This window comes from Ovis canadensis, chromosome 21 (assembly GCF_042477335.2).
Source record: "Ovis canadensis isolate MfBH-ARS-UI-01 breed Bighorn chromosome 21, ARS-UI_OviCan_v2, whole genome shotgun sequence".
In the NCBI taxonomy this organism is placed as follows: Eukaryota; Metazoa; Chordata; class Mammalia; order Artiodactyla; family Bovidae; genus Ovis; species Ovis canadensis.
Window position 1 is genome coordinate 66,294,455 of NC_091265.1, and position 24,009 is coordinate 66,318,463.

At 65.8% G+C, this 24,009-nt stretch overlaps 1 protein-coding gene across 1 annotated transcript; it reads left to right on the forward strand.

Moving 5' to 3' along the window:
• Nucleotides 1-266: 266 nt before the first annotated feature.
• DUSP8 (dual specificity phosphatase 8) lies at nucleotides 267-16,417 on the forward strand. Its single transcript, XM_069565818.1, has 7 exons — nucleotides 267-607; nucleotides 6,084-6,421; nucleotides 7,868-8,006; nucleotides 11,603-11,769; nucleotides 12,301-12,460; nucleotides 12,591-12,714; nucleotides 12,991-16,417. Exons 2-7 carry the CDS (start codon nucleotides 6,191-6,193, stop codon nucleotides 14,027-14,029), a joined length of 1,860 nt encoding a protein of 619 aa, XP_069421919.1. The 5' UTR covers nucleotides 267-607; nucleotides 6,084-6,190; the 3' UTR covers nucleotides 14,030-16,417.
• The last annotated feature ends 7,592 nt before the right edge of the window (nucleotides 16,418-24,009 follow it).

The following is a 24,009-nucleotide window of genomic DNA, read 5'->3' on the forward strand; positions in this document are numbered from 1 at the left end:
GAGGTGAGGTTCCAGGCGCGGGATCGGAGGCCGAGCGGCCCCTTTAAGAGCCGGGGCCCGGGCGAGAGGGGAGGGCAGAGGGCGCCGGGCGACCGCGCGGAGCCCGGCCCCCGCCCCCCACGGCCGCCGCCTCTAATCTGCACCCGGAGCCGGGGCGCTGGCTGACGTCACCTGCCCCCGAGCCGCGTGCGCTGATTGGCTGCAGGTGACGTCAGGGGCTTTTTTCGCTCGGCATGACCTCATCCCCACCGGCGGCCCCGCCCTCCGCCCCGGGCCTGTCACTCGCGGCCGAGCGCGGCGGCCAAGCCGGCTCCGCGGCCCCCGCCCCCCCGCCCCGCCGGACGCCGGACCCGGAGCCCGAGCCCGAGCCGGAGCAGCCCCGGCCGCGCCCGCCGAGCCGCGGGGTGGGATGCGCGCGTGCCCGCCCGCAGTGCGCGCGCTCGGGCCCGTGCGAGCGCTCCCCGCGGCGGCGGCGACGGCGGCGACCCGCGCGCTTCCCCGGCCCCGGCTGCGCGGGCCCCCGCCGGGCCCATGGGCTGCGCGGCGGAGCGGGCGCGCTGAGCGCAGCGCGGGTCCCGGGTGCCGCCCTGAGGCGAGCGAGAGCGAGGTGAGCGGGGCGCCGGCGGGGCTGGGGGGCGCGCGGGGCGCCGGCGGGGCTGGGGGGGCGCGCGGGGCGCCGGCGGGGTGGGATGGGGGGGCGCGCGGGGCGCCGGAGGCCTGGGGGCGACGCGCGAGGCGCCGGGGAGGCTGGGGGTACGTGCGGGGCGCCGGGGGGCTGGGGGCTCACCGGCGCGCTGCCCGAGCGCCCGACTCGGCCGGGTGGGCGCTGCATCGGGAGCGCTCGGGGGGCTGCGTGGGGCGGGCACGGGGAGGAGGAGATGGCCTGAAGATGAGCGGCCCCCACCGGCCCTCAGGAGCGCCGCGGACCCGACCGAGAAGTCCTTCCCCCGCCTCCCGCGGCGCCCCGCGGACCCCGGCCCGGCACACACCCGGCCACCGATTCGCCGCCTTTCTACGCGCGATTCTTTCTTATTTTGGTGGGGGAGGGGCATGAATTAAGGACGAGGACAACCATTAAGATCGAGCATGGATCTATCCGAGCCCCATGTGCCCCCCGAAAAGCACCCCCACAGGGACCAGGATTGAAAAGGATCGTCCTTGCCAGGGCCGGGCGCGGAGATGCGGCGGCCTGGGCCGTAGGGCGTTTGGCGGGTGGCAGCCTCAGGAGAGGTTCGCTCCCTGTCTGGCCTTCTCCCCTGTCTTGCGAGGCTGCGATGGGCACCCCCACCTCAGGGAGCTCAGCTGGCCTCTGCGGAATAAAGGCCAGCCGCCAGCCTGCTGCAGACGCGGCGGGTGCTGGGGGAGGGGCTGGCACTGCCAGGCTGAGTGCAACCAGCCTCCTTCAGCCTGTGCACCCACCTTGGGGTAAAGGGTATGTAACAGTCTGGCCTGGAGGGGAAGGGGCAGAAATGGGCCCAGTCCGCACGAGGTCATCCCTTCTGGGAGAATTTACCTTCTAATTTCCTGCTGCAAAAAATGTACTGACTTTGCAAGGGGGAGCGTTGGGGCCTGGGCACGCAGTGATGGGGTGGGGGTGGGTGGCCTCCGTAGGATGAGGGAGAAAGGCGGTGCGTGCAGTGTGCGGTCTGCAGTTTTCTTGCGCAGCTTAGTGAAGGGGAGGGGGTTCTTCCTGCCTTGTGCCCTCTGCTCCTGGGGGTCTGTGGAGGTCTGAGGGACTGGCCGTTCCCAGCGTCTCCCCGAGTCCTTCTTGCTCACAGCAGCCCAGGAAACGCGGGTGGCATCCAGCACCCCTGTCCTGCCCCAGGAGGCTAGGTGTCCCTGGCACTTGCTACTCAGATGGTTGATAAGCATCTGCCAAAGATGGCCAGGTCATGTGACCAGGGACTGGGAGTTCGTCCTGAAGTCTAACTGAAATACCTCCTGCTGTAGTCAGCCTAGGGCCCTGGGGGAGTTGCTAGGCAGGTTCTAGTCCCCTGCTGCCCTCCGGAAGCTTCCTGGGTCCCAGAGGCTGCCTCTGGAAAGGGCAGGTTTTAGGCACAGAGATGCAGAAAGATGTTTGAAGCCCCTTTATGCACCAGGACCCTTCCCAGCATCACCTCTCCTCTAGGCTGAGGCTGACCTTGAGGCCCAGAAGCTGCAACCAGACAGAGAGCTCTGGGGGCCGTAGGCCGGGGGTGGAGGAAGCGGAGGTCGTCTGCCTGTCTCCTAGATGTGCAGCTCCCAGGGAGAGGAGAGGAAGGGGTGAGCCCACAGCAAGAGTGATGAGGCTCGGGCTGTGACCGTCAGACCACACAGGCCCCCTCTGCCTGAACCCTCAGACGGTGACTGGTAGGTGCCAGCCCAGGCAGGTAGCATGGGGGAGGGGTGCCCAGTAGAAGTCCTGCAGATCAGCGGGGCTAAAACCAGCCAGGCAGGAGCAGAGGAGGCCAAGACTGGTGCGTTCTGAGCCTGCGTCCCTGAGGACCCTTGTGCCAAGCCCTCGGTCCCAGTTCAGCCCCAACTCCTGGGCACTGAGGGTAGAGCCCCACCCCACTGTCTCCCAAGTCCGTAGCCTCCCCAGGTCAGGCTGGCTCTGCCTGGCCTTGCCAAGAGCAGTCAGGACAGAGTGGACGCAGCTTGGGTCCTGTACCAATCATCTCAGAGAGCTGGGGGGGCAGTGCAGAGAGCAAGCCTGGTGAGCACGTGGGGCCCTGCCCGTGAGAGGCCACCCCCTGCCAGCCTCTCTCCTGGCTTCCGCCTCCAAGCCTGCCCAGGGTCAGAGTGAGCCAGACACCCAGCACCCAGGGTCTGTCCGCCGTCAGCTCTGCCTGAGGCCTGCCTTTGTGACCGGGCTCCGCCAGGCCAGAGCCACGCTGAGTGGTGGCCTCGGTCTCTGTCCGCCTGTCTCTGGGGGTCCCGCGTTCCCCCGATGCTGAGCACGAAGTGCCGTGGTGAGGATGCCCCTAGTTGGGAGTTTTCTGGTCGTCCACATGCTGAGGGACACAGATGTCCCTCTTGGAGGCCATGGGAACCAGTGAGGAGAGGCTGTGGCTGCATCTGGGGCTGGGGCGTGCTGGGATCTCGGGCACTCGCGTGCAGACGGTGAGGACACATCCGTGCAGCGACCGCATGAATCATGGCACACAGGGCTGGGATGGGTTGTGGGAACGGGGTAAGTACCGTGCCATGAGTGTGGCCAGTGTGCAAAGGGCTGTGTCCAGCCTGCATTTCACATGAGGGCCAGGCGGCGCCGTGTACCCGGCCTCCCCCAGAAAAGCAGGGAGGCGGAGCCTGTGGCCTCCCAGGCCTGGCCCAGCGGCAGGAGGGGAGGGATGGGGCTCCTCCTGCTCCTGGCCTGGGCTCCTCCTGCTTCTGGCCTGGGACCCGCTGTCTCCTCGGCCGCTGCTCTCTGGTGGGGCTGACCCAGGCTCCCAGCTGACCTAGGCTCTGGGTGCTCCCTGCCCAGGGGAGGGGTCTCGGCTGAGCCTGCAGGGGGTCCTTAGAAGCTGGGAGGCCCAAGCCCCTTCCACATCCGTTTCCTCTGCGCCCGCCTGGCCTACTGCAGCATCTCCGCCCCTCCCTGCTCTGCCCGGCTTTTCGCCCTGGTCTGAGTGTCGCAGCTGGGGAGGTGAAAGGTCTGCCCAAGGAAGGCCTGGGGGCCAGGTGCCCGCCCGGGGGGCCAGCACGATGCAGGGGGTCCCGCCCAGAAAGGACAGGGCTCCCCAGGATGGGAGAGTGAGCCGGTGCATGTGGGAGGTGACCGGAGGGCTAGGACCTGGTGGGGCGGCAGGGGCGGGCTGGGCTGGGGTGGTCCCACCCAGCTGCTGGGCACCTGAGGGCGGGTGCGGGGAGCGGCGAGGAAAGGACCTGGCTCTGCAGCTCCGCCTGCTGCCGCAGGAGCAGCGGTTGCCTGGCACCCCTGCTGTTGCCATGGCAACAACGGAGGTGCCAACTTGCTGATGAGTCCCCCTCAGCTGCGAATAACAATACTACAGCGGTTAATAGGCCAAGCTGGAGGCTCCTCAGGAGCCGGGGGTGGGGACCAGGTACCAGGTGGGTCCACAAGCCAGCCGTCCACCCCTCCAGCCCTGGCACCCCCTCCTCTGTGGGTCTCCGCCCTCGCCTCCCTGCCCCCTGCCAGCCTCCTTTCCCCTCCGTGCAGTGGGCACCCCTTCACGCCCCTCCGGCCATGTAAGGACTGGAGAGCAGGGGCCAGCAGGCTGGCCGCGGGGGCAGCAAAGGCCTCCTCCCCCACCTTGCCCCTAACCCTAACCCTAACCCACGGGAGGATGCTCTGCCCGTGCTGTCCCCACCCCACGACAGCCTCCTTGTCGGGGTCCTGGGCCTCTGGACTGGACGCAGATCCCTCACCCCCTGGTAGGAGGTTCTGCCCAGGTGGGTCGGGTGGGGGGAGGGGGGGCCTGGAGGCGGGGCCTGTCCCAGCCTTGACCGGAGTCAGTCAGACTCCAAAAAGCCTCTCAAAACCACTCGACCAGGAGTCAAGTTGGGGACCCCTGGGCACACAGACAGAGGCCTCGGAGCAGGCCGGGCCCCTCAGCAGGCAGACCCACTGTCTTGCTGTGGCCCTGGGGAGGGCAGGGTCCTGTCTGCACCCAAGCCCTGCCCCCACCGTCAGGGCGCCCGAGCGCCTGAGGGGCAGCATCTGTGGGCAGGAACCCGAGGCCCAGCACTGTCCAGGGCCTCCCTTGCACCAGCTCCAGTGGCCCAGCCCTGGGCTCCCCATGCCAGGCGGGCCAGTCCCCACCTGCCTCGCACCTGCTCCTCTGTGACCCCTGGAACCTGCTCGGCAGCCTGGGAGCTCACCCCAGGGGCTGGCGCAGAGACGGTGGCCGCTGTCCCCAGGGCCATCAGTGCTGACTGAAAGGTGAGGTGCGTCCCCAAGCGCTGCACCCCAGCACCCTCTGTGGCTGCCGGCTGGGGGCTTACCCAGGGAGTTCCCTCGCTGGCTCTGTGGGGGAGTCCTTCTCTCAGCCTCCCCGCCCCCAAGCTGGCAGAGGCAAGACCCCGGGTGAACAGGGCTGCCATGGGCCCGGTTCTGTCCAGTGTCCTTGATGTGACCTTGGGTTGATTCCACCCCTCCCCCGAGCCTCAGTTTCCCCAGCTTTCGAGCAAACTCGTCATCCTGAAGATGCATGCCTCCCTGGGCACTGTGAGGCCTGGGTGGGGGGGCTTTGAGAAAGGCCAGTCCTGGCAGGTGGCAGAGGCTTGGCACCAAATCAGAGGGGGCTTCCGCCCAGACTCCAGAGCCTCACGTCCCACCCACCTCCTACTCCCTCCAGGCACCCCTGAGCCCAAGGGTCCTACACACAGTCACCCACACTAACCGCTGACCACTATCCTTGGGTGCTCCCCACCGCACTGCAATCCTTGCACCCACCAGGCCCCCAAAGGGGCCTCCTAGACCCCAGGGCACTGCTGTCTGTGGTGCCCGTCGTACTGTCTCCCCCATTCCGTAAGTGTGTGACCCAGCCCTGCAGGAGGAGGAGGAGGCTGGCCCCCCATGTGCCTGAACCCTGGCCCACAGAACTGGGACACGGAGCTCCCGGCCCGGTCAGCGGCCCGCCCTCCACCCCATCCAGATGATCGGCTTATGGAGCCAGCAGGCCACGCCGTCCAGAAAGGGGCGGGCGGGGAGAGACCTGCGTCCCCAAGACAGGACAGGCGATGCGGGGACAGAAGGGGGTGCTCTGGGAGGGTGAGCGTCTGGGGGTCCTAGGCCCGGGGAGGGACCCTTGGGCCTCGTCCTGCCTGAGTCCCGCGGCCCTGCCTGCTGCGGTCCCCACTCACCTTGCCACGTCCTGCTGAGAGGCTGGCGCTGTGACCTGGAGGGCTCAAACAGGACTGGCCCCCTCCCGAGCACCCTTCCCAGCATCACAGACCCCAGCAGGAGAGCAGCGGGCTTAGGGAGCCCAACCTCCATGAAGGAGCCAGAGGGAGCGAGAGCCCTCCCCACGGGCACGTGTCAGCCCCAGACCCGCTGCTGCCCTTGGGCCAGTCCCCTCGCCAGCCCGTCCGAGGCCCAGGGGCCAGCGGCACCACTGACCATCCGCCTCTCCCCACAGGTCTGGCACCATGCCTGGGCACTCCAAACCCTAGGCCACGTCCAGGCCATTGGAGCTGCCCCTGCCCACTCCCGGGGTCGCCCCTCCCCACTGCCCACTGCCGCGCCATGGCCGGGGACCGGCTCCCACGGAAGGTGATGGACGCCAAGAGGCTGGCCAGCCTGCTGCGGGGCGGGCCCGGGGGGCCGCTGGTCATCGACAGCCGCTCCTTCGTGGAGTACAACAGCTGGCACGTGCTCAGCTCCGTCAACATCTGCTGCTCGAAGCTGGTGAAGCGGCGGCTACAGCAGGGCAAGGTGACCATCGCTGAGCTGATCCAGCCTGCCGCCCGCAGCCAGGTACGCGGCCCGCCCGTCTCTCTGGCTCCCCCGGGAACCAGGGCTGGGGCAGCCTTCCCTTTTTCTGCCCTTGAAGCTGCCCTGTGCGCCTCGGGGTCAGATTCCAAGCCATTGGCAGGCAGCGCCCTTGTCCACCTTAGGACTACAAGAGCCCTCCTCCCAGAGTGACCCTCCACCGACAGACTCAACACCCTCCTACAGGCTTCCTGCCCTCCCCACAGAGCCACTGAGCCCACCAGGTCGCCACTCGGCCCCACACAGAGGCCTCCATGAAGGGCCCAGTCATGTGGCGTGGCTGTGCACAGACCATGGATGGGGATGGGGGACACGGGAGAGAGACAGGCAGCGAGGGGGGCGGCTAGGCCCACTCTGACCGCCCTGAGGACTCAGAAGAGGACCAGACGGGCGGCTGGGGGGCTGACACAGGCACAGGGGCATCCAGCCCCCGGTATTCCCCACTGGAATCCTGAGGACCAGGAACTCTCTCTGAGGCCTGCAAGACCATCTCTGGTCACCTGCAGCCAACAGTTGTTTCTGCTGCCCAGGGGCATCGAGCCCACATTGGACTGTGACCCGGGGAGCCCTCATGGGGGAGATTTGGCTCGCCAGCCAGACCAGAGGCTCAGGGATGGGTCTTGGTCACCGGCCCTGCTTGGGGCAGAGCTGGGATGTGAGAGGAGCCAGACGGGAGTCCCCTGCGGCCTCCAGTGAGGGGAATCCGGCGATGACTAACCCCCAGCAAGCGCTGGGCCAGAATGCTTTCCCATTGGCTGCCAGTGACATCATCGGCCCAGGGCTGGCAGCTCAGTGGGCTTAAGGGGTGAGCGAGCTGGGGGCGGGCCACCAGCTGCTCCGAGCCCAGTGGCTCACATCTGGACCCCTGGCCGGCAGCGGAGGGGGGAGGCCAGTGGGCACCAGCTTCCCACTGCTGCCATTGGGATGGCTGGGGGCAAGGAGGGGCTGCTGCAGCCCCCGGAGGCCCCATCACTGGCCAGGGACGGAAGGAGACCCCAGACCCAGAGGTTCCCCCACCCAGCCTTCAGAATCCCTGACATGTGCCTCCTGGGGCCCTCGGCCTCCCTGGGAGCCAGCCAGGCCTCCCTGCGCCCTGGAGGTCAGGGCGCCCGCGTGCGCCCCCTGGGAACTCACGCCTGCCCTGCGTCTCTTCTGCAGGGGCCGGCCCCCGGTGTCTGTTAACTGTACGTGGGAGCATGGCTGCCTCGGGGGGGTGTGTCCCCTGACGCTCCCTGCTCTGGGGGGCTGCCCTGTGGCTGCATGTTCACAGCTGTCCAGGTGTTCACTGCAGCTGGCCGCTGCCCTCCCTGCCTTCGGGGCACCACAGGGACAGGCCCCCCCTTTCCACCGCCTGACAAGCCGCAGCGGAGGCGGCAGGGGATGTGGCGACTGGCGGGCGCCTGGCCCCCCTGACCTCTGCCCTTTGCCCAGATGGAGGCCACGGAGCCTCAGGACGTGGTGGTCTACGACCAGAGCACCCGGGACGCCAGCGTGCTGGCTGCAGACAGCTTCCTGTCCATCCTGCTCAGCAAGCTTGACGGCTGCTTTGACAGCGTGGCCATCCTCACAGGTGCCTTCCTGAGACCTCTCTCCCCGGCTGGTGGCAGGGCGGGGACAGGGCGGGGGGCGCTGTCCAAAGGGCCACATTCCGGATCGGCCTCTGCTCTCCTCTCTAAGCCCAGAGCCCAGCGTCTGCTGGGGCAGTGGGGGCCCAGTGGGGGCGAAGCTCAGGAGCTCTGAGTTCTCAGGGACTCCACCGACCCCCTCCCTCTGGCCCCCACACTTCAGGTCCCCTCTCCAGCAAGGGCCCAGGCCCACCACCAGCAGGTGAGACATGGACAGTGGGAAACCCCGACATAGGCCTGAGGCAGGGGAGATGGGGGGATCTGGGCAAAGACCTGGTGTGCCTTGGAAGCTACCCCGCCACCCACACATGTGCACACACGCACCCACACACACGCACATGGTCTGAGGGAGGAGGCATAGGCCCCACCCTGGGGAAACCCCAGTCTGAGCGGGAATTGATCCCCCCCTGGCGGGGTCCTCTGAATGCTCCAGCTGGCACAGGGAGCCTAGCAACTGCCTACTTGATCGCCACTGCTATCTGCCCGGCCAGCGGAGGTCCCCATGGGGCTTCCATTCCCCCAGATCAGGCTGGCCAGCCCCCTCCCCAGGTGGCCCAGGGCCTGTCCCCCAGGATGTGTGGCCTCCCTGCCTGGGTGCCCTGGGCTACGGCCGGAGGGGTGGGGGAGGGCCCACACCGGCATCACCCCCAGCATCACACGGCTGCTAGGGTGCTGCTCTTCATTCCGACACCCGCCCTGAGCCCCTGCTGAGCCTGATGGGTGTGGGGGCGCCAGGCCGTCCCTCGTGTGAGACTGCTCCTGCACCTGGAGGGGGCCGGGGCTCCGGGCAGACCCCTCAGAGGACAGGTCCCAGGAGCGTGTGCTGTGCTCTCCGTGTGTGGATGGGGTGTGTGTGTGAGTGAGTGTGTGTATGTGCGTGCGTGTGTGAGCTCTGGGAGCCAGAAGCTGCAGAGCTGACACAGCTGATGTGCCCTGGGGCTGTGTGGGCCGAGCGGAGGGGGGCGTCACAGGTGTCCCACTCCGCCCGCAGTCCCCCGGGGAGCCCCTGTGTGTGTCCACACACAAGCGCGTGTGTGCCCTTGCTACAAGTGACACCAGAGGCCCTCCCGGACGTTTGAGAAGAGGGTCCCGGAGCAGCGCCCCCCTTACCCCTGGGCTGGCCAGAGCCCCTGCTGGTCTGACCCGGGTGAGCTGGGTGGGAAGTCCCCTGCAACCTGGCGGTGCCCTGCCCCAGGGTGAGCGGGTTTGCCCCGTTTCTCTGAAGAGCAAGCCAGGGAGCAGTCATGACCCTGTGAGGAGGGACCAGGCTCGGGGCAGCGCCCACCCGAACCCTGGAGAAGTGCAGGGCCGAGGGGTTAGATGCAGGCCATCATGGCCCAGCGAGCTAGGCACACGCAGCGGGCTGGGCAGACGCCCGCGGGAAGGACAGACCCCTCCGTGGGTGTGCGGAGGGGCGCCAGGGAGACGCGCGGCACAGCCAGGGGGAAGGGAACTCCAGGGTGGGGCGCTTTGCGGGAGCGGGCGGTGGAAGTGGGGCGCGCCGGGGTCCCGCCCGAGCTGGTGCCCAGACCACGCCGCGCCCCTCCCGTACGGCTGCTCGCCATGACGCCCGGCGGGGATGGGAACGCGCGCCTGGCGCTTTAAGGGGCGCGCGAAATGCCCCTGCGCGCCACCCACTCTCGGACCGGCCGGAGACCACTGCGGCGCTTGCGGCCCCTGTGCCGAAGGCGGGTGCAGCCCCAGCCGGGGACTCCGGCGGGCAGTGGGGGCTCCGGGGCGTGTCCCCCAATCCCGGCCGGGCCGCATCCGCACTGGAGCACGCAGTGAGAGAGGCGGGTGGGGCCTGGAGTGCCTCCCGGACACGCCAGGCGTTTTTCCCTGACCTGCAAGGCATGGTTGGAGGGGGGGTGGGGGGTGGCGCGGTTACCCTACCGAAGGAGGGTGCCCTGGAGAGCCTTAGGAGGTCTGGACACCTCCCCAGGCCCTGAGAGGGCTGTGCCCCGGGGAGTGGGGGACAGACGGCCCAGGGCTGCTGGCACGGATGCTGCCCTCCCATGTCACTCATTCCCAGGCCCTGGGGTGTCCGGAAATCATGGGAGGACTGGAGTCTATAGGGAGCACTCCAAGCTGCCTGACTGTTCCTGGAGGGCGTTCTTGGGGGTTCCAGAAATTGCAGCAAAGGCTGGCAGATCTCTGCCCCTCCTAGAGGCTCTCCTTAGGAAGAGGGGGTTCCTGGTGGAATTCTCCACCCCCACACAGTTGCCTGTCTTTGCTGCTGAGAAAGCAGACGAAAGGGACTGGCAGAGAAGGGTCTTCAGAGAGACTGTGCAGGCCCCGCCCCTGCCCTGGGGGGACTGGCCCCCAGTCCCAGCAGCCGGGGCCCCTGGCTCTGCACAGTGAGCTGGGGCCCGGCCAGCCTCCCCTCAGGGGACCTGAGGAGCAGTGCTGGTGCCCCCGTCACCTGCTTCTCCCTGTCCAACCAGCAAGGCTCCCCTGCAAGGCTGATAGCTCCATGCCCCTAGCCTGGAGGTTGTGGTCCCCCAAAGTCCAGCCTTGGTTAGGGGCCCCGGGAGTGCACGAGGCAGGCACTCTGGTTTCACTGAGCAGAGTCAGGGGTGAGGAGCAAGGTCGCCAGGCATCTCTGTCCTCAGGAATCAGCCAGGTGTGGCCCCAGCTGCGACTGCGGGCCCCCGCCTCGCCCCTCTGCCGCCTCCTGGGGACACGGTTGGCCGTGGCCTGGCTGTTTGCTTGTCCACTTCCGTGGACCTCAGCACAGTGTTTGGGGCAGGCAGGACCAGGACGCCAAAGCCCGAGGTCCCTCGCTGAGTCAGATGTGTGCCCATGGGTCCCCTGCAGCCCCTTCCTGACCAGCGGAGGGGCTCCTTCTGCCCACGTGCGGTCCAATGCACACGCGCGGGCAAGGAGGCCGGACACACGCCGGCCACGTGTAGAGCGTGTGGCCCGCGTGCCCTGGTCCCCGGCGCTGCTTTCTCAGCCCAGCCTCCGCTCCTCCATCGTCCCCTGCTGGGTGGAATGGAGCCGTAACCCGAGCGCACATGCCCCTGTGTGCTGTGCCAGCTCCAGAGAGTGATGTCATGCCCGGGGCAGGGGGGGAGTGGCCCTCAGAAGCCCTTGCCTCTCTGTCCTGGCATCCAAGCCTGGCCCGGGGCTCCCGGCCAACTGGAGGGATTGCATCAGCCCTGGGGGAGAGGCGGGCAGGCCCAGCCTGGCCCCACGCCACAGCGCGAAGACCCCTGTGGCCTCTGAACACGCTCGTGCCTGGGTGCTGCACGTGCTGCGTGCTGGCTGGTCATTTGTGCGGCCTCCACTTTTATGGGCATCACAGCAGCGTCCTGAGGGAGGCCAGCCCCTGATTGGCGTGAGGAGAGATGTGGGCTTAGGGGCAGGTGATAGGAGCGTGACAACCTGGAGCTCTCCAGGACCAGCACGGAGACCAGGTGCTCCAGCTGGGGGCTTGCCGGCAGACTGGGCTGGGGGTCTGTGCCGGGGGAGGCTGGGCGGCCGCCCTCCGTCCCCAGCCGGCCCACCCCCAACACACGTCGCTCCCACCCGCCCGCAGGGGGATTTGCCACCTTCTCCTCCTGCTTTCCCGGCCTCTGCGAAGGCAAGCCTGCTGCCCTGCTTCCCATGAGCCTCTCCCAGCCCTGCCTCCCTGCGCCCAGCGTGGGCTTGACCCGCATCCTGCCTCACCTCTACCTGGGCTCTCAGAAGGATGTCCTGAACAAGGTGTGTGTGCAGCCGGAGCTGGAGCCGCTCCTGGGCTGGTCTGGGGTGGGTGGCGCGGGTACGCCGATGTGGGGGCAGATGTGCCTGGGTATGAGCCTGCCTGTGGCTTCACAGGACCCCAGAGGTCCCGGCAGGACCAGGGCAGGGCGGGGGCAGGGCCTGGCAGGGCTGGGCAGAGAGGCGGCTCCCTGCCCCTTTGGCTCTGCAGCCTACATGCCAGACTGCTGATGTCACTGGGCCCCTGGCCAGCCCTGAAAGAACCCCGTGTTTTAAAAATGGTGATGCGGAAAGAGGGTAAAGCCACCGCCCAGGCAGCGCAGCCTTAAAATTCCTGGGAGCGGGCCTTGCAGGAGCGGCCCCCCACCCCTCCACCTAGCGAGGGGCTTGCACGCTCTGCATTGGGGCGGGGTGGGGGGGAGGCGGCGGCTCCCGGAACCAGATTCCAAGGCCCCAGGAGCCGGGCCACGCCTTCAGGGCATCCCGGTTTTCAGCCGGCGGCACCCGCTTCCACCCTGTTCCCTACCCTCCCAGGATCTGATGACCCAAAACGGAATAAGCTACGTCCTCAACGCCAGCAACTCCTGCCCCAAGCCCGACTTCATCTGCGAGAGCCGTTTCCTGCGCATTCCCATCAATGACAACTACTGTGAAAAGCTGCTGCCCTGGCTGGACAAGTCCATCGAGTTCATCGGTGAGGTGGCCGGCACCTTCTCGCCCAGGCCCGGGGAGGGCTGGAAGGCGGGGGCGGGAGAAGGCGGGAGAAACCTGGGGGAAGGGAAGGGCTGTGCGGCCCCAGCCCTCACGTGGACCCCTGCCCCCAGATAAAGCCAAGTTGTCCAGCTGCCAAGTCATCGTCCACTGTCTGGCCGGCATCTCCCGCTCTGCCACCATCGCCATCGCCTACATCATGAAGACCATGGGGATGTCCTCGGACGACGCCTACAGGTAGCCCCGCCCCCACCGCTCGCTCCGCCCCCTCCACCGCTCGCCCCGCCCCCTCCACCGCTCGCCCCGCCCCCTCCACCGCTCGCCCCGCCCTCTCCACCTGCTCGCCCGCGGAGCCACAGTTCTGGGCCAGGGACGGGGCCTGAGGCCAGCCCTGGCCCACCGGGGTCTGCCCAGCGGCTAGGTGCCCCCGGGTGGGCACTGGGGGCGGGAGCGAGCCTAGGGAGCTGCCTGGCCCGGCCGGAGCCCTGCCCGCATCCCGCGGCTCTCCCCCAGGTTCGTGAAGGACCGGCGCCCGTCCATCTCGCCCAACTTCAATTTCCTGGGCCAGCTGCTGGAGTACGAGCGCAGCCTGAAGCTTCTGGCCGCCCTGCAAGGCGACGGGGCGTCCCACCCCGGGACCCCGGAGCCCCTGCCGGGCCCTGCCGCCCCACTGCCGCCGCCGCCGCCACCACCTACCTCAGAGAGTGCCGCGAACGCCGCCTCCAGGGAGGCTGCACCGACGGGGGGTGCGGAGGCCCCCGGCCCCGCCCCGGCCACCAGCGCGCTGCAGCAGGGCCTCCGCGGCCTGCACCTCTCCTCCGACCGCCTCCAGGACACCAACCGCCTCAAGCGCTCCTTCTCGCTGGACATAAAGTCGGCCTACACCCCGAGCCGGCGACCTGACGACCCCGGGCCCCCGGACCCCGGGGAGGCTCCCAAGCTCTGCAAACTGGACAGCCCGTCAGGGGGCACGTTGGGCCTGCCTTCCCCAAGCCCCGACAGCCCGGACGTGGCGCCTGAGCCGCGCCCCCGGCTACGCCGGCGGCCCCGGCCCCCAGCCGGCTCCCCGGCGCGCTCCCCGGCGCACGGCCTCGGCCTGAACTTCGGCGACGCCACCCGGCAGACTCCGCGGCACGGCCTCTCGGCCCTGTCGGCACCCGGGCTGCCCGGCCCTGGCCAGCCTGCCGGCCCCGGGGGCTGGGCGCCGCCGCTCGACTCCCCGGGCACGCCCTCACCCGACGGGCCTTGGTGCTGCAGCCCCGAGGGCGCGCAGGGCGCGGGCGGCGCGCGGTTCGCACCCTTCGGCCGGGCCGGGGGGCCGGGCGCTGGCGGCGGCGACCTGCGGCGGCGGGAGGCGGCGAGGCCCGAGGCCCGGGACGCGAGGACCGGCTGGCCCGACGAGCCGGCTCCCGAGACGCAGTTTAAGCGCCGGAGCTGCCAAATGGAGTTCGAGGAGGGCATGGTGGAGGGGCGCGCGCGCGGCGAGGAGCTGGCCGCGCTGGGCAAGCAGGCCAGCTTCTCGGGCAGCGTGGAGGTCATCGAGGTGTCCTGACCGCCGCCGGAGCGGCCTCTCCGCGGGGACGCGGCGCCCCGAGCCCTTGGCTGCCCTCGGCTGGGCCCGCTATAAATATATATTATATATAATGCAAAGAAAGGTAAATGGTTTTACTGCGATTTTTATCGAGAAGTAAATATTTCAATTTTTTATTTATTTAAGCTGTTCATTCTGGCAATGATTTGGCAACAGTGCGGGCGGTCCTCGGAGCTCTATTTTTACTGTCTGGTATTTAAAATGAAACCCACGTTTCTAAGCAATATGAGGCCACCTTCAGTTGCAAGCTGGGGTGCCAGGCCTGGGGTTCCCCTGCCCCCTCCCCCAGGAAACACTGCTGACCCTTGTAAAGAGGCTGCTGAGCTTTCGTGCACTTTTTACATAAGAAAAGGGGAAAAAAGGATAAAAAACCTTTGCCGCAGACTGAGCCGCAGAGCCCCCCTGCCCTCCCGCTGCGTCCTCTCCTGCCCCTCCCTTCTCTGCTCCTCTCCCGGCTCCTCACCAAAGCCATAGGTGGGAGGGGGTGTCCCGGAGCCGGGGGGGGGGGGGGGGGGGGGCGGGGGGGCGGGGGGGGGCCCAGGAGGCGCTCACAGCCCCCTGCCAGCTCCATGCCACCGAGGGCGTCCCTGCCACCCATCCCCCCAGCCTGTTGCCTGCCAGGTGTTGGGGGGCCAGGGTGGGGTCCGGAAGAGGGTAGCAGTGTAGAGAAGGGGGCTCTGAGTGTGAGGAGACGTGAGTCCCCAGGGCAGGGTGGAGGTGGAACACCCCCACTCCCATCTGAGCCTGGGTCCAGCTGCACGAGCTCCAGCAGTTCCGAGGAGGCTGCTACCCTCTCCTCCACTTTGTGAGCACCCCCTCCAGCACCAGCTGCCAAGTGGGGAGCTGGCAGAGGGGGTCTTGGCCCCTGGGGGCAGTGGGAATAGCTGGGCCAGCCGTGCTGGCTCCCCTGGTCAGAGGGCAGATAGATGCCGGGTCTTGTTCTGCGGGTGGAGGTGACTCTCAGAGGAGGCGCCTCATGCCTCTGGGTGGCGGTGGGGTGGAGTGTGGAGGCCTTCCTTCGCTTGGGAGAGCCCCCTCCAGCTAAAGGCCCCTCATGTGAGCAGATGCTGGAGGTGTCCCCCATGTCTGCCAGCCCCCACAGGGCCCTCGGAGGAGAAAAACCCCGTACACCCCTCTCCTGTGGAGCGCTCCCCTCCCAAGTCTCCCTGGTATCTTCAAGGTGACATGCCAGTCCCCAACCCCCGTTAGCTTTTTGGCCCAGGTGGGCCAGCCTAGGGGTGAGGGCAGGAGAAAAGCCCCAGCTATCCTCACCCCCCACCATCTGGGGTCAGGGGGCACCCAAGGCTTTTGGCAGCAGGAGTGGGTGTCCCTCGACCTTCAGATGTCCTGGAGCATCCAAGAGTGGATGCTGGTCACCTTGGGAAGAGGCCAAGGCCTGGCCGGAGGGGTGGCCTGGGCAGGACTGAGTGCTTGGGCAGGTGGGTGGGGGTTGCCTGCCCCCAGCTGCCCTCCAGCTGGTTATTCTGTCTGTTCTTCTTTTGACCCCAGCTCCTGTCCCGTCAAACCTCCTTTGAGAGAAAGTTCTGTTCCTGTTCCCTCTGTCCCCACCCCGTTCCCCCAAGAAAATAAGCTATCATTGTTGTATTTGCAATCTATGGATTAGAGGTTTAAGTATTTATTATTATTGGTTAATTATTATTATTATTATTGATTATGTAAATTTGCCTCCTGTCTGTCTATCGCGTTGGGTTTCTGAGGCGACCCTGGGTGTGGACGATGCACTGGTCCCCTCTCCGCGCCCCACACCTGTGCTGTCCAGGAGACAGCGGTGGGGGCTACTGGTTGAGCCCCACAGCCCTGGGGGCAGGTCCCACGGCCCGTTCCCCTCCCTCCACCCTTCTCCAGGGCTGCTGGTGCCCTGTGGCTTCTGGCCCGGGGCACATGGGGGCTTTTGCTCTTGAGACACTGGCTGAAGTGAGTCGTGACGGGAGAAGTCCCTGTCTCAGCCCCCCAGCCCACGCCTGTCCCCATGCTGGGGGCACCAGGCGCCCAGCAAGAGCCCCTCCCTGGTGAGTCCCACCCACTCCCTGGGTTGGGTGGAGTGGGGCCCCAGGGCCCTCCCCCCTCCTGCCAGCCCAGTGGCCTGGCATGGGGTCCCCAGAATGGACCTGGCCCCCTCCTATTATTTGCTGGAAAGTCCAGCGGAGGAGAGGTGGCAGGTCCGCCCGCCCGGCTCCTGGTCCCTCTGGACTGGGCTGCCCACCCACCTGCCCGCCCCTCCTTGACGCCCCCTTCCCCATCGCGGCCGCTCTCTGCTCCCTGTCCTGTCCCCTTCTTTTGTATTTGGAAACAACGTGTTGTAATAAATCCTGAGATGGGTGTTTTCTCCGTGCGTCTGGCTGCCTCTTTATTCAGGCCAGTGGGAGGTGGTGTGGAGGGGCTTCCTGGGGCCAGGAGGTGGGGGGTATGGGACCTGCAAAGCCAGACTGTCCCCAACTCGTGGCTCTGAACCCAGAACCCCAAACCCAGGGGGAAGGGGTGGAAGGGGGAGGCGCAGATGTAGGATGTAGAACAGCCTTTTTTTTTTTGTTTTTGCTGTTTCAAGCTACTGAGAATTTAAATAACGTAGAAATGGCAACCCACTCCAGTGTTCTTGGCTGGAGAATCCCAGGGACGGGGGAGCCTGGTGGGCTGCCGTCTGTGGGGTCGCACAGAGTCGGACACGACTGAAGCGACTTAGCAGCAGCAGCAGCAGCAGAACTGTATAAAAGGGAGTCTCAGTTTAGGCCTTCAGCTCCCCCCACCCCCCTCTTCAGAAATAACTCCTGGGAGCAGTTCCACACCTCCCTACAGACCTCCACGTGTGTGCACGCGTGAGCAGCGTGTGAGTACACGCATGTACCTTCCACACAACAGCTCTTCCTTTTCACCAGAAACGGGGGTCCAGCTCTCCAGAGCATCTGCAACTAGCTTTAGGGCGTTGTTCACATTCCTTACGGAACGTGCAAGGCCCAAAGCACGGGGCATCCCTGGGGGGAAGCGCCCTGTGCGTCTCAGGCCACCGGGCTCCTCTCCCTGGAGTCAGCGCCCCCTGCAGGCCTCCTTCCCTCCCTGCCCGGGTGGCCGGGCTGCAGTCAGCGTCTCCCCAGCCGCCGAGCGTCCTCGCCCACGCTGCAGCTCTGAGCATCCCCACGGTGTCTCCTGGGACACATTCTGGACCTGACTCCCCTGGCTCCCTCCAAAGCTTGCCCAGCCATTACCATAACAACGGCTCCACTGTACTGAGTGCCTGTGATGTGCCAGGCACCACTCCCTGAGTTTCCTGGGAACCTCAGCTCTGGAGTCTCCGGGCAGCGTCCCCGGCAGATCTGTGCCCTCTGCCCCACTGTCCTATGGCTAATGTGGCTCAAGATCTCCACTGGGGGCTCTGACCCCTCTTGGTGGTTTGACCTGCCTATCCTGGGGACCCTCCTTTCTGAGCAGGCAGGTAGCCTAAACCAGTGACACCAGCCAGACCTGTGTCTGTGCGAGTGTGTGTGAGCACACACACGTGCACACGTGAGCATACGTGCATGTGAGTCAGCACACACTTGAGTGGTGTATGTGTGTTTCAGGCAGCAGGAGAAAGCTAGGCGGGCCCCTCCTCCGTGTCTTCGGGAGGAGGGAGGGTCCTTGAATCCTGCATCCTTAGGAGTCCTCAAAGAGGCCAAAAGCTAGAAGCATTGGCTGTCCTCTGGCAAAGCTATTTTTAGCTCAAGAACATCTATTTATAGCTCTGGCAGCCCCTTGGAGTCAATAAAGAGGAGGGCAGGAAAAAGCTGATGGTTGTTTGGAGCAGCGCAGGGGCGCTTCCCCACCCCAACTCTGTAGGACGGGAGACCAGCAGGGGCCCTGGGGCCAGGGCAAGACTCCAAGCCCCCCGGCTCCCAGGGGTCAGCTGGCCCCAGGACTGAATGAGGCAGGCAGGGTGGCCGGATCTGGACCTCGGGGGCTGGCCTCCACCTGCTCCTGACCACAGTCTGGTCCCGGCCACACCAGGTCACCTAGGTCTGGGCCCTCTACTTATGTTTCCACATCTCCCCCGCCACCCTGCACCCCAAGACCAGGAGCTCTAGGCACCTGACGGGTTTGGGATGGGGGACAGATGGGCGCATTGGGGTTGTTTGTGGTTGGCCTCAGACTGCTGACCGAGATGCTGTGGGCTGGGATGCCCGTGGCCCTCACCTGGGCCGATGCTACTTGCAGACACCCCCACAAACACTTGCCCACCGCACATCTCAGCAACCACCATCAGGGAACTTTGAAAAAACAAGGCTTGTTACAGGCCCTGAAGTACACAGTATGCTGTGTTCGTCGCTCAGTCGTGTCCAACTTCTTGCGGCCCCGTGGACTGCGGCCTGCCAGTCTCCGCTGTCCATTGGGATTCTCTAGGCAAGAATGCTGGAGTGGGCTGCCATTCCGCCTGGGGTCATACAAAGAGGCCACAAGGAGAGAGGAAGAGCCCAGGCCTGGGGTGTGCTCTTGTTGGGGTCAAGTGTGGGGTGCCCAGGGTTTTGCAGTTTCACTCTTCATTGGTGAATTAAGATATGAGCGGGAATTAAGGGAAGGGGACAGTTATCTAGGTTGCCAGGACTTTCCACAGGGGGACCCTCGTGGTTAGGATGGCCTGACTCCCGCTGTGCAGCTGGTGTGCGTGCCTGCTCAGTCGCTTCAGTCATGTCTGACTCTGCAACCCCGCGGACTGCAGCCCACCAGGCTCCTCTGTCCATGGGATTCTCTAGGCAAGAATGCTGGAGTGAGTCGCCATGCCCTTCTCCAGGGGATCTTCCTGGCCCAGGGATCAAGCCTGCGATGTGTTTATTCCAGATGGATGCCTTTGAAACGGACACCTCAACAATCAGTGCTTAGTGTCTGGCACTGCCTTTACAATCAAAAGGGCTATCAGGCACAGGGGTGGATGAACAGTTGGGTGGGTAGCTACATGAGTGGGTAGGTGAGTGGCCGGGAGGGAGAGATGGATGGGCAGGTGGGGGATTAAGGAGAGGATGGGTGAATAGGGGCACACGGATGGATGGTGGGTGGGTAAATGGGAGGAAGGCAGAGAGGGAGGGAGAGGAGGAAGGTGGGTGTGTAGGAGCCGTCTGTCACACTCTTCCGTGCGTGCTAAGTCACTTCAGTTCTGTCCGACTCTGTTCAGCCCTAAGGACTGCAGCCCGCCAGGCTCCTCTGTCCTCGGGGATTCTCTGAGCAAGAATACTGGAGTGGGTTGCGGTGACCTCCTCCACGGTACCTTCCTGACCCAGGGATCGAACCCGCGTCTAAGTCTGTCTGCATTGGCAGGTGGGTTCTTTCCCCCGGCACCACCTGTGCGTTTCCATCCATCCTCCGGCTGGACAATAGGCATCCTGTCCTTGGTTAAGGAAAGGTGCTCAGTGAAGTTTCAATGGCAACCACAAACTACCCGACTTGGGAGTCGGACACCACCGTAGAGACCCAGTCAACCCTCTCCAAGGTCCCAGGAGGGGACCCAACTTCCCCCACAGCCCAGAGGGTCAGAGTCAGCCTCAATGGCCCCTCGGGCCCCTTGCAGCTCAGACCCTGCTCTGTGAGTGGGTCAGTCTAGGTGTTTCTGAGGCTCAGAGCGTGCCAAGAGCCAAGAGGGCTGGTTCTCAGGAAGGCTGCAGGTGGTGGTTCGGCCTCTGAAGGCCAGGCTGCATGTGCAGAGGCTGGGATGCACGCAGGGAGAGGGCAGAGGCGGGACTGTGCCCACTAGGGCCATGCGGGAGCCGAGCGCCTCTGGTCAGGGAGCAGGAGGGAGACACAGCCCTCTGTGGCTCTGGAAGGCAGCTTGGGGCTTCATCTCTTCTGCAGAAAAGTGCTCTGTCCTGAGAAGGGGAGAAGCCACAGAACCTCAGAGGGCCTGAAGAGGGGACAAGGGGAATTGGCGTGCTACTCTTCCAGAAAGAGGGGCCGGGTGCTGGCCACACAAGCTGGGGGGCAGCTGACTGCCAGTAGGCTTCTCATGGGCGCTAGGCAGCGGGGGCTCACTAGGCCGAGACCCCAGAGAAACCTCTGGCAGGGGCGGGGTTTCTAGACTAGTAAGGCAGTTCTGGGCCTGCTCCTGGCCCTGGGGTTGGGGAGTCTCCAGACACAGGGTCCTTCTGAAGGAGATGCCAGACCCTGAGGATGCGGCTTTAGGGAAGGAGAACTGGCCGGGAGCAAGACGAGGGGAGTGGTGCCCTCGGGGACTGAGGGTGGGACCAAAGCTAGTCTTGGGCAGAAGGGAGGGAAAAGGCTGCGGCAGGGGCCGTTCCCAGAGCCAAGAGGGGGGGCGGGGCACGAAGGAGGAGGACACGAGAACTCCCACCCTGCCTCCACCCCAAACGCACAAAGGCTGCGGGGCAGGGCGACTCCAGGGCCAGGCTTGGCCAGCTCCAGGCAGGTCCCTGGGGGAGCTCCCTCCAGCCTTTCAAAACTGAGCCAGCCTTCTAGCGCCCCAGGCCAGAGGAACGGCAGGGGAGGGGCTGGGGAGAACCAGGGCAGACCTGGTTCTCTCCATCTCTGAGCAAACACCACTTGGGAGACCAGGGCAGCCAAGGGCAATTCGGGAACAGGGAAAGCTGCCCCTTGCCCCATCTCCCCCTTGAATTAAGTGGAGCACCCCGCCTCCTGGCAGTACAAACACCCCTAGGGCTCCCCCAACACGGACACCTGGAGACTCTGCCCAGACCCACCAGAGCAGATCCGCCCAGGAGAGGAGAGTTGGCACCACGGGCATCGGGCCGGCGGAAGCCAGCCTCAGCCTGACACAATTGGTGGACGTAGCTATAAAAAGCCAAGGAGAGTTTGAAATAGAAGTGGGGGAAGGGAGGAGGGGCTGGGAGGGGGCCGGAGTCCCGGAGGGAGGCAGGCAGGAGAGAGGGCCTGGGTGCTGACACGAGTAGGAAACAAAGCCCCCTCTGGAGCGCCCCAGCCTACCGCACCTGTCCAGTGGGAGTTCACATCTGGAAACATTTGGAGAAGCAGTGAAGTCCAGCCAGCCCGGTGCCCGGAGTTGGGGGCCGGCGTGTAGGACAGGATGGCGACCAGGGCCGCTCCATGCCTCCCGCCTGACTCTGGGCCGGCGGCTCCCAGGGGCCTGAGAGCAGAGCAGCCCCTTGCCCCAGTGCCTCCCGTCTCTGCCCCTTCCCTGGCCAAGCCCCGGCCCTAGAGCCCCCCGTCCACCAGGCCCCCTGCTCCGCCAGGGCCCGGATCTGGGGAAGCCAGGCCTGGCGGGGAGCAGGCTCGGCTCACCGCACCTTCACCTGCTTCGTCTACCAGAGCCTCAGTGGCACCACCCACCTGCCCAGGACACTGGGCTGATGGGGGTCCCATGTATCTCGGGCTGTGGACATCAAGGCCAAAATTGGGCAACTAGAGGCCTGCAGGACTGAGACCCCCCGTGGGCCCAGAGGGAGAAGAAGAGAGATCCTCAGAGCTCCTTCCCGGAGTCTCTACACCCTGATGCCGGCTGATCTCAGCCCTGGTTCCCACGGGCCATCACTGTTTCTGAGGTTCCTGCACCTAGGAGCCAGCCTCTGCCCCTGGCCCCTGCTGGTGGTCAGCTGTGGGGAGCAGGCGCCAGGTGCTTGAGCAGATCTAGAAGCGGGGGGGTTGTGGGGAGCAGCCGCGAGGCCCTTCCCCGTGAGTCCGCCCTAACAGGAAGCCCCGGGAGGGACTGGATTTGGGGCTCTAGGACGGGGTGAGGGTAGAGCCGGGGCCTCAGCTCTCCCCGCTGGTGGCTGGTGCCCTGGCCCTCCCCGGGGTCCAGCAGGGGAAGGGTGTGGCTGCCCCGCCAGTGGGGGGAGTGGGCGCGGCCGCCCCCACGGGCGAGGGTAGGGCTGGCCGGCTGGGCGGTGACGTCAACACAGTGTAGGGGTTCCCAGGGAGCCTGCTTCAGGACACGTCGCCGTAACACTCCACGCCCTGGGGTCCTCCTTCTGCGAGCGCAGATCCCGCCCTACCGCCCCGCACAGCCAGGGCCCGGAGGCTAGGCGCGGTGGGTGCGCCGCCCGCGGGCGCTGAGCTCGCGCGGGGTCGGACCTGGCCCGCCGCGGCGCCCTTGGTCCTCCAAGCGCCGCTGCCGCTTTGTTCCCCCGCCTCCGCGCGCTCTCACGGGCCCCGGGCCCGGAGCGTAGGGGGGCATGGTGAGGACCTGCTCCGCGCCAAGAGGGCACGGTGCCCCCGCCCCAGGCCCCAGGTGCGCAAACACCTGCCGGGCGAGAACTAGACACGGGCGCCCCTCCGTGTGCTCCTGGCCGGCCTTCAGCTCCCACCCAGCTCTTCCCGATCCAGGCGAGCAGCCCGGCAGCGCCACCTGCTGCCCGCGCCCTGGACGGGGCGGCCGGTCCGCGCGGGCCGGACCCCCGAGGGCCCTGCAGGCTGGGAGGAAGTGTGGCCTGGGAGTCCGGGTCTTCAGCGGTCTCCAGCCTCCCGGCAGCCTCCCGCATCCTCCTCCGAGACCCTCCCCTTGGCCCATCTGCAGCCCCGACTGCCCACAGCATCCCCCTGCTGCGGGCCTCTGGCCCACTGCCACACCCCAGGGCTCAGGATCACATCTGCTGTTAACAGCCACAGCTGTGTCTCCAGCCAGATTTCATCCTCGGCCTTCAGACCCAGAAAGGACAAGCTGCCAGGTGCCACCTACAGTGTAGCTGGCACCTTGGCTCCTTTCCTTTCCCCTTGCCCACCCTCCCCCCTCCTTCCCTCCCCTCACTCCGCTGCCCTCCAGTAAGCAGCATTAACTGTGCCAGCCCCTGCCCCTCTCATCTGGATGGGGTCGCCACGACCAGGCCTCCTCCGTGGGCTCCCTCACCTTCCACTTCCACTGAGCTGCCTGCAAGCACCCTCCTCCGCCAGCCACTGCTCCTTTCTTCCTGGAAGGTGCCCCTGCTCTGGTGCCGCTGGTGCCGTGTGCCCCATGTTTATCCGTGGCTCCCCTAATCTCAGATGCAATTGTGCGCTAAGTCAGTTCAGTGGCGTCCAGCTCTGTGCGACCCCATGGACTGTATGCCGGCCAGCCTCCTCCATCCAAGGAATTCTCCAGGCGAGAATCCGGAGTGGGTTGCCCTTCCCTTCTCCACCTGGGTGCAGGGCTCACTCAAATCCCTCCTTTCCTGAGCAGCCATTCACACTTGTCCTCCTTCGTCAGGGGTCTGCCTCTGCCCCCACTGCCCAGCAAGGGCCTGGCGCTGAGAGCGCTGATCTCTGCCTTCACGTTCACGTGACATTCTCCTGTGTGCCTGAGTGTGCCCAAATATCCCTTGTTTATAAGGACTGGTCATGCTGGATTAGGGCCCACACTCGTAACCTTATCTTAACTAATTTCATTTGCAAAGACCCCATCTGCCAGTGTTAGGGGTTCACCTCCGCCACCTCCCGGAAGGGTCAGTCCAGCTCTGCTGCCCCTCACCGTGGTTTAGTCCACGCAGAGTCTGATTATCGCAGGAAGCCTCACCGTGCCATCGCTCGGAGGATGTCCCCTTGATAGACTGCAGAGCCCAGGACTAAGGGACATTCTAGATCTAAAATAACATGTACGCATGCCGAAGGGATAGATCTCATGAAAATTTAGGAACTTGCCACACCTAGGTGACTGCACCTTTGGGGGAGATCAGTTATCTGGAAGTACCAAGAAGTCCCCTCCAATGTGAAGGACAAGTTTTTACACCCGAGCGCCTCAACGCTAGAAGAGCACACACATTTTGATGGGATATCAATCAGGCAATTGTCTAAACTGGAAAGCACAGCAACATAAGGTCTTTTCAATTAAAAGAAGTCCAGGGAATTCCCTGCTGGTCCAGTGGTTGGGATTACATGCTTTCATTGCCAAGGGCCTGGGTTCAATTCCTGGAGGGTAACTAAAATCCTGTAAACCACACAGTGTGGGGGGAAAGAAAGGTCCAGTAGTAAGAAGTGCGAGACTGCTGTGGAGGTCTCAG

Excerpts from the sequence above, each read along its gene's own strand:
- DUSP8 (XM_069565818.1), top strand. The coding sequence starts at position 6,191 with ATGGCCGGGGACCGGCTCCCACGGAAGGTGATGGACGCCAAGAGGCTG. Across the intron at positions 12,461-12,590 it reads CAAGTCCATCGAGTTCATCG|ATAAAGCCAAGTTGTCCAGC; the intron begins GTGAGGTGGCCG and ends CCCTGCCCCCAG. Across the intron at positions 12,715-12,990 it reads TCCTCGGACGACGCCTACAG|GTTCGTGAAGGACCGGCGCC; the intron begins GTAGCCCCGCCC and ends GCTCTCCCCCAG.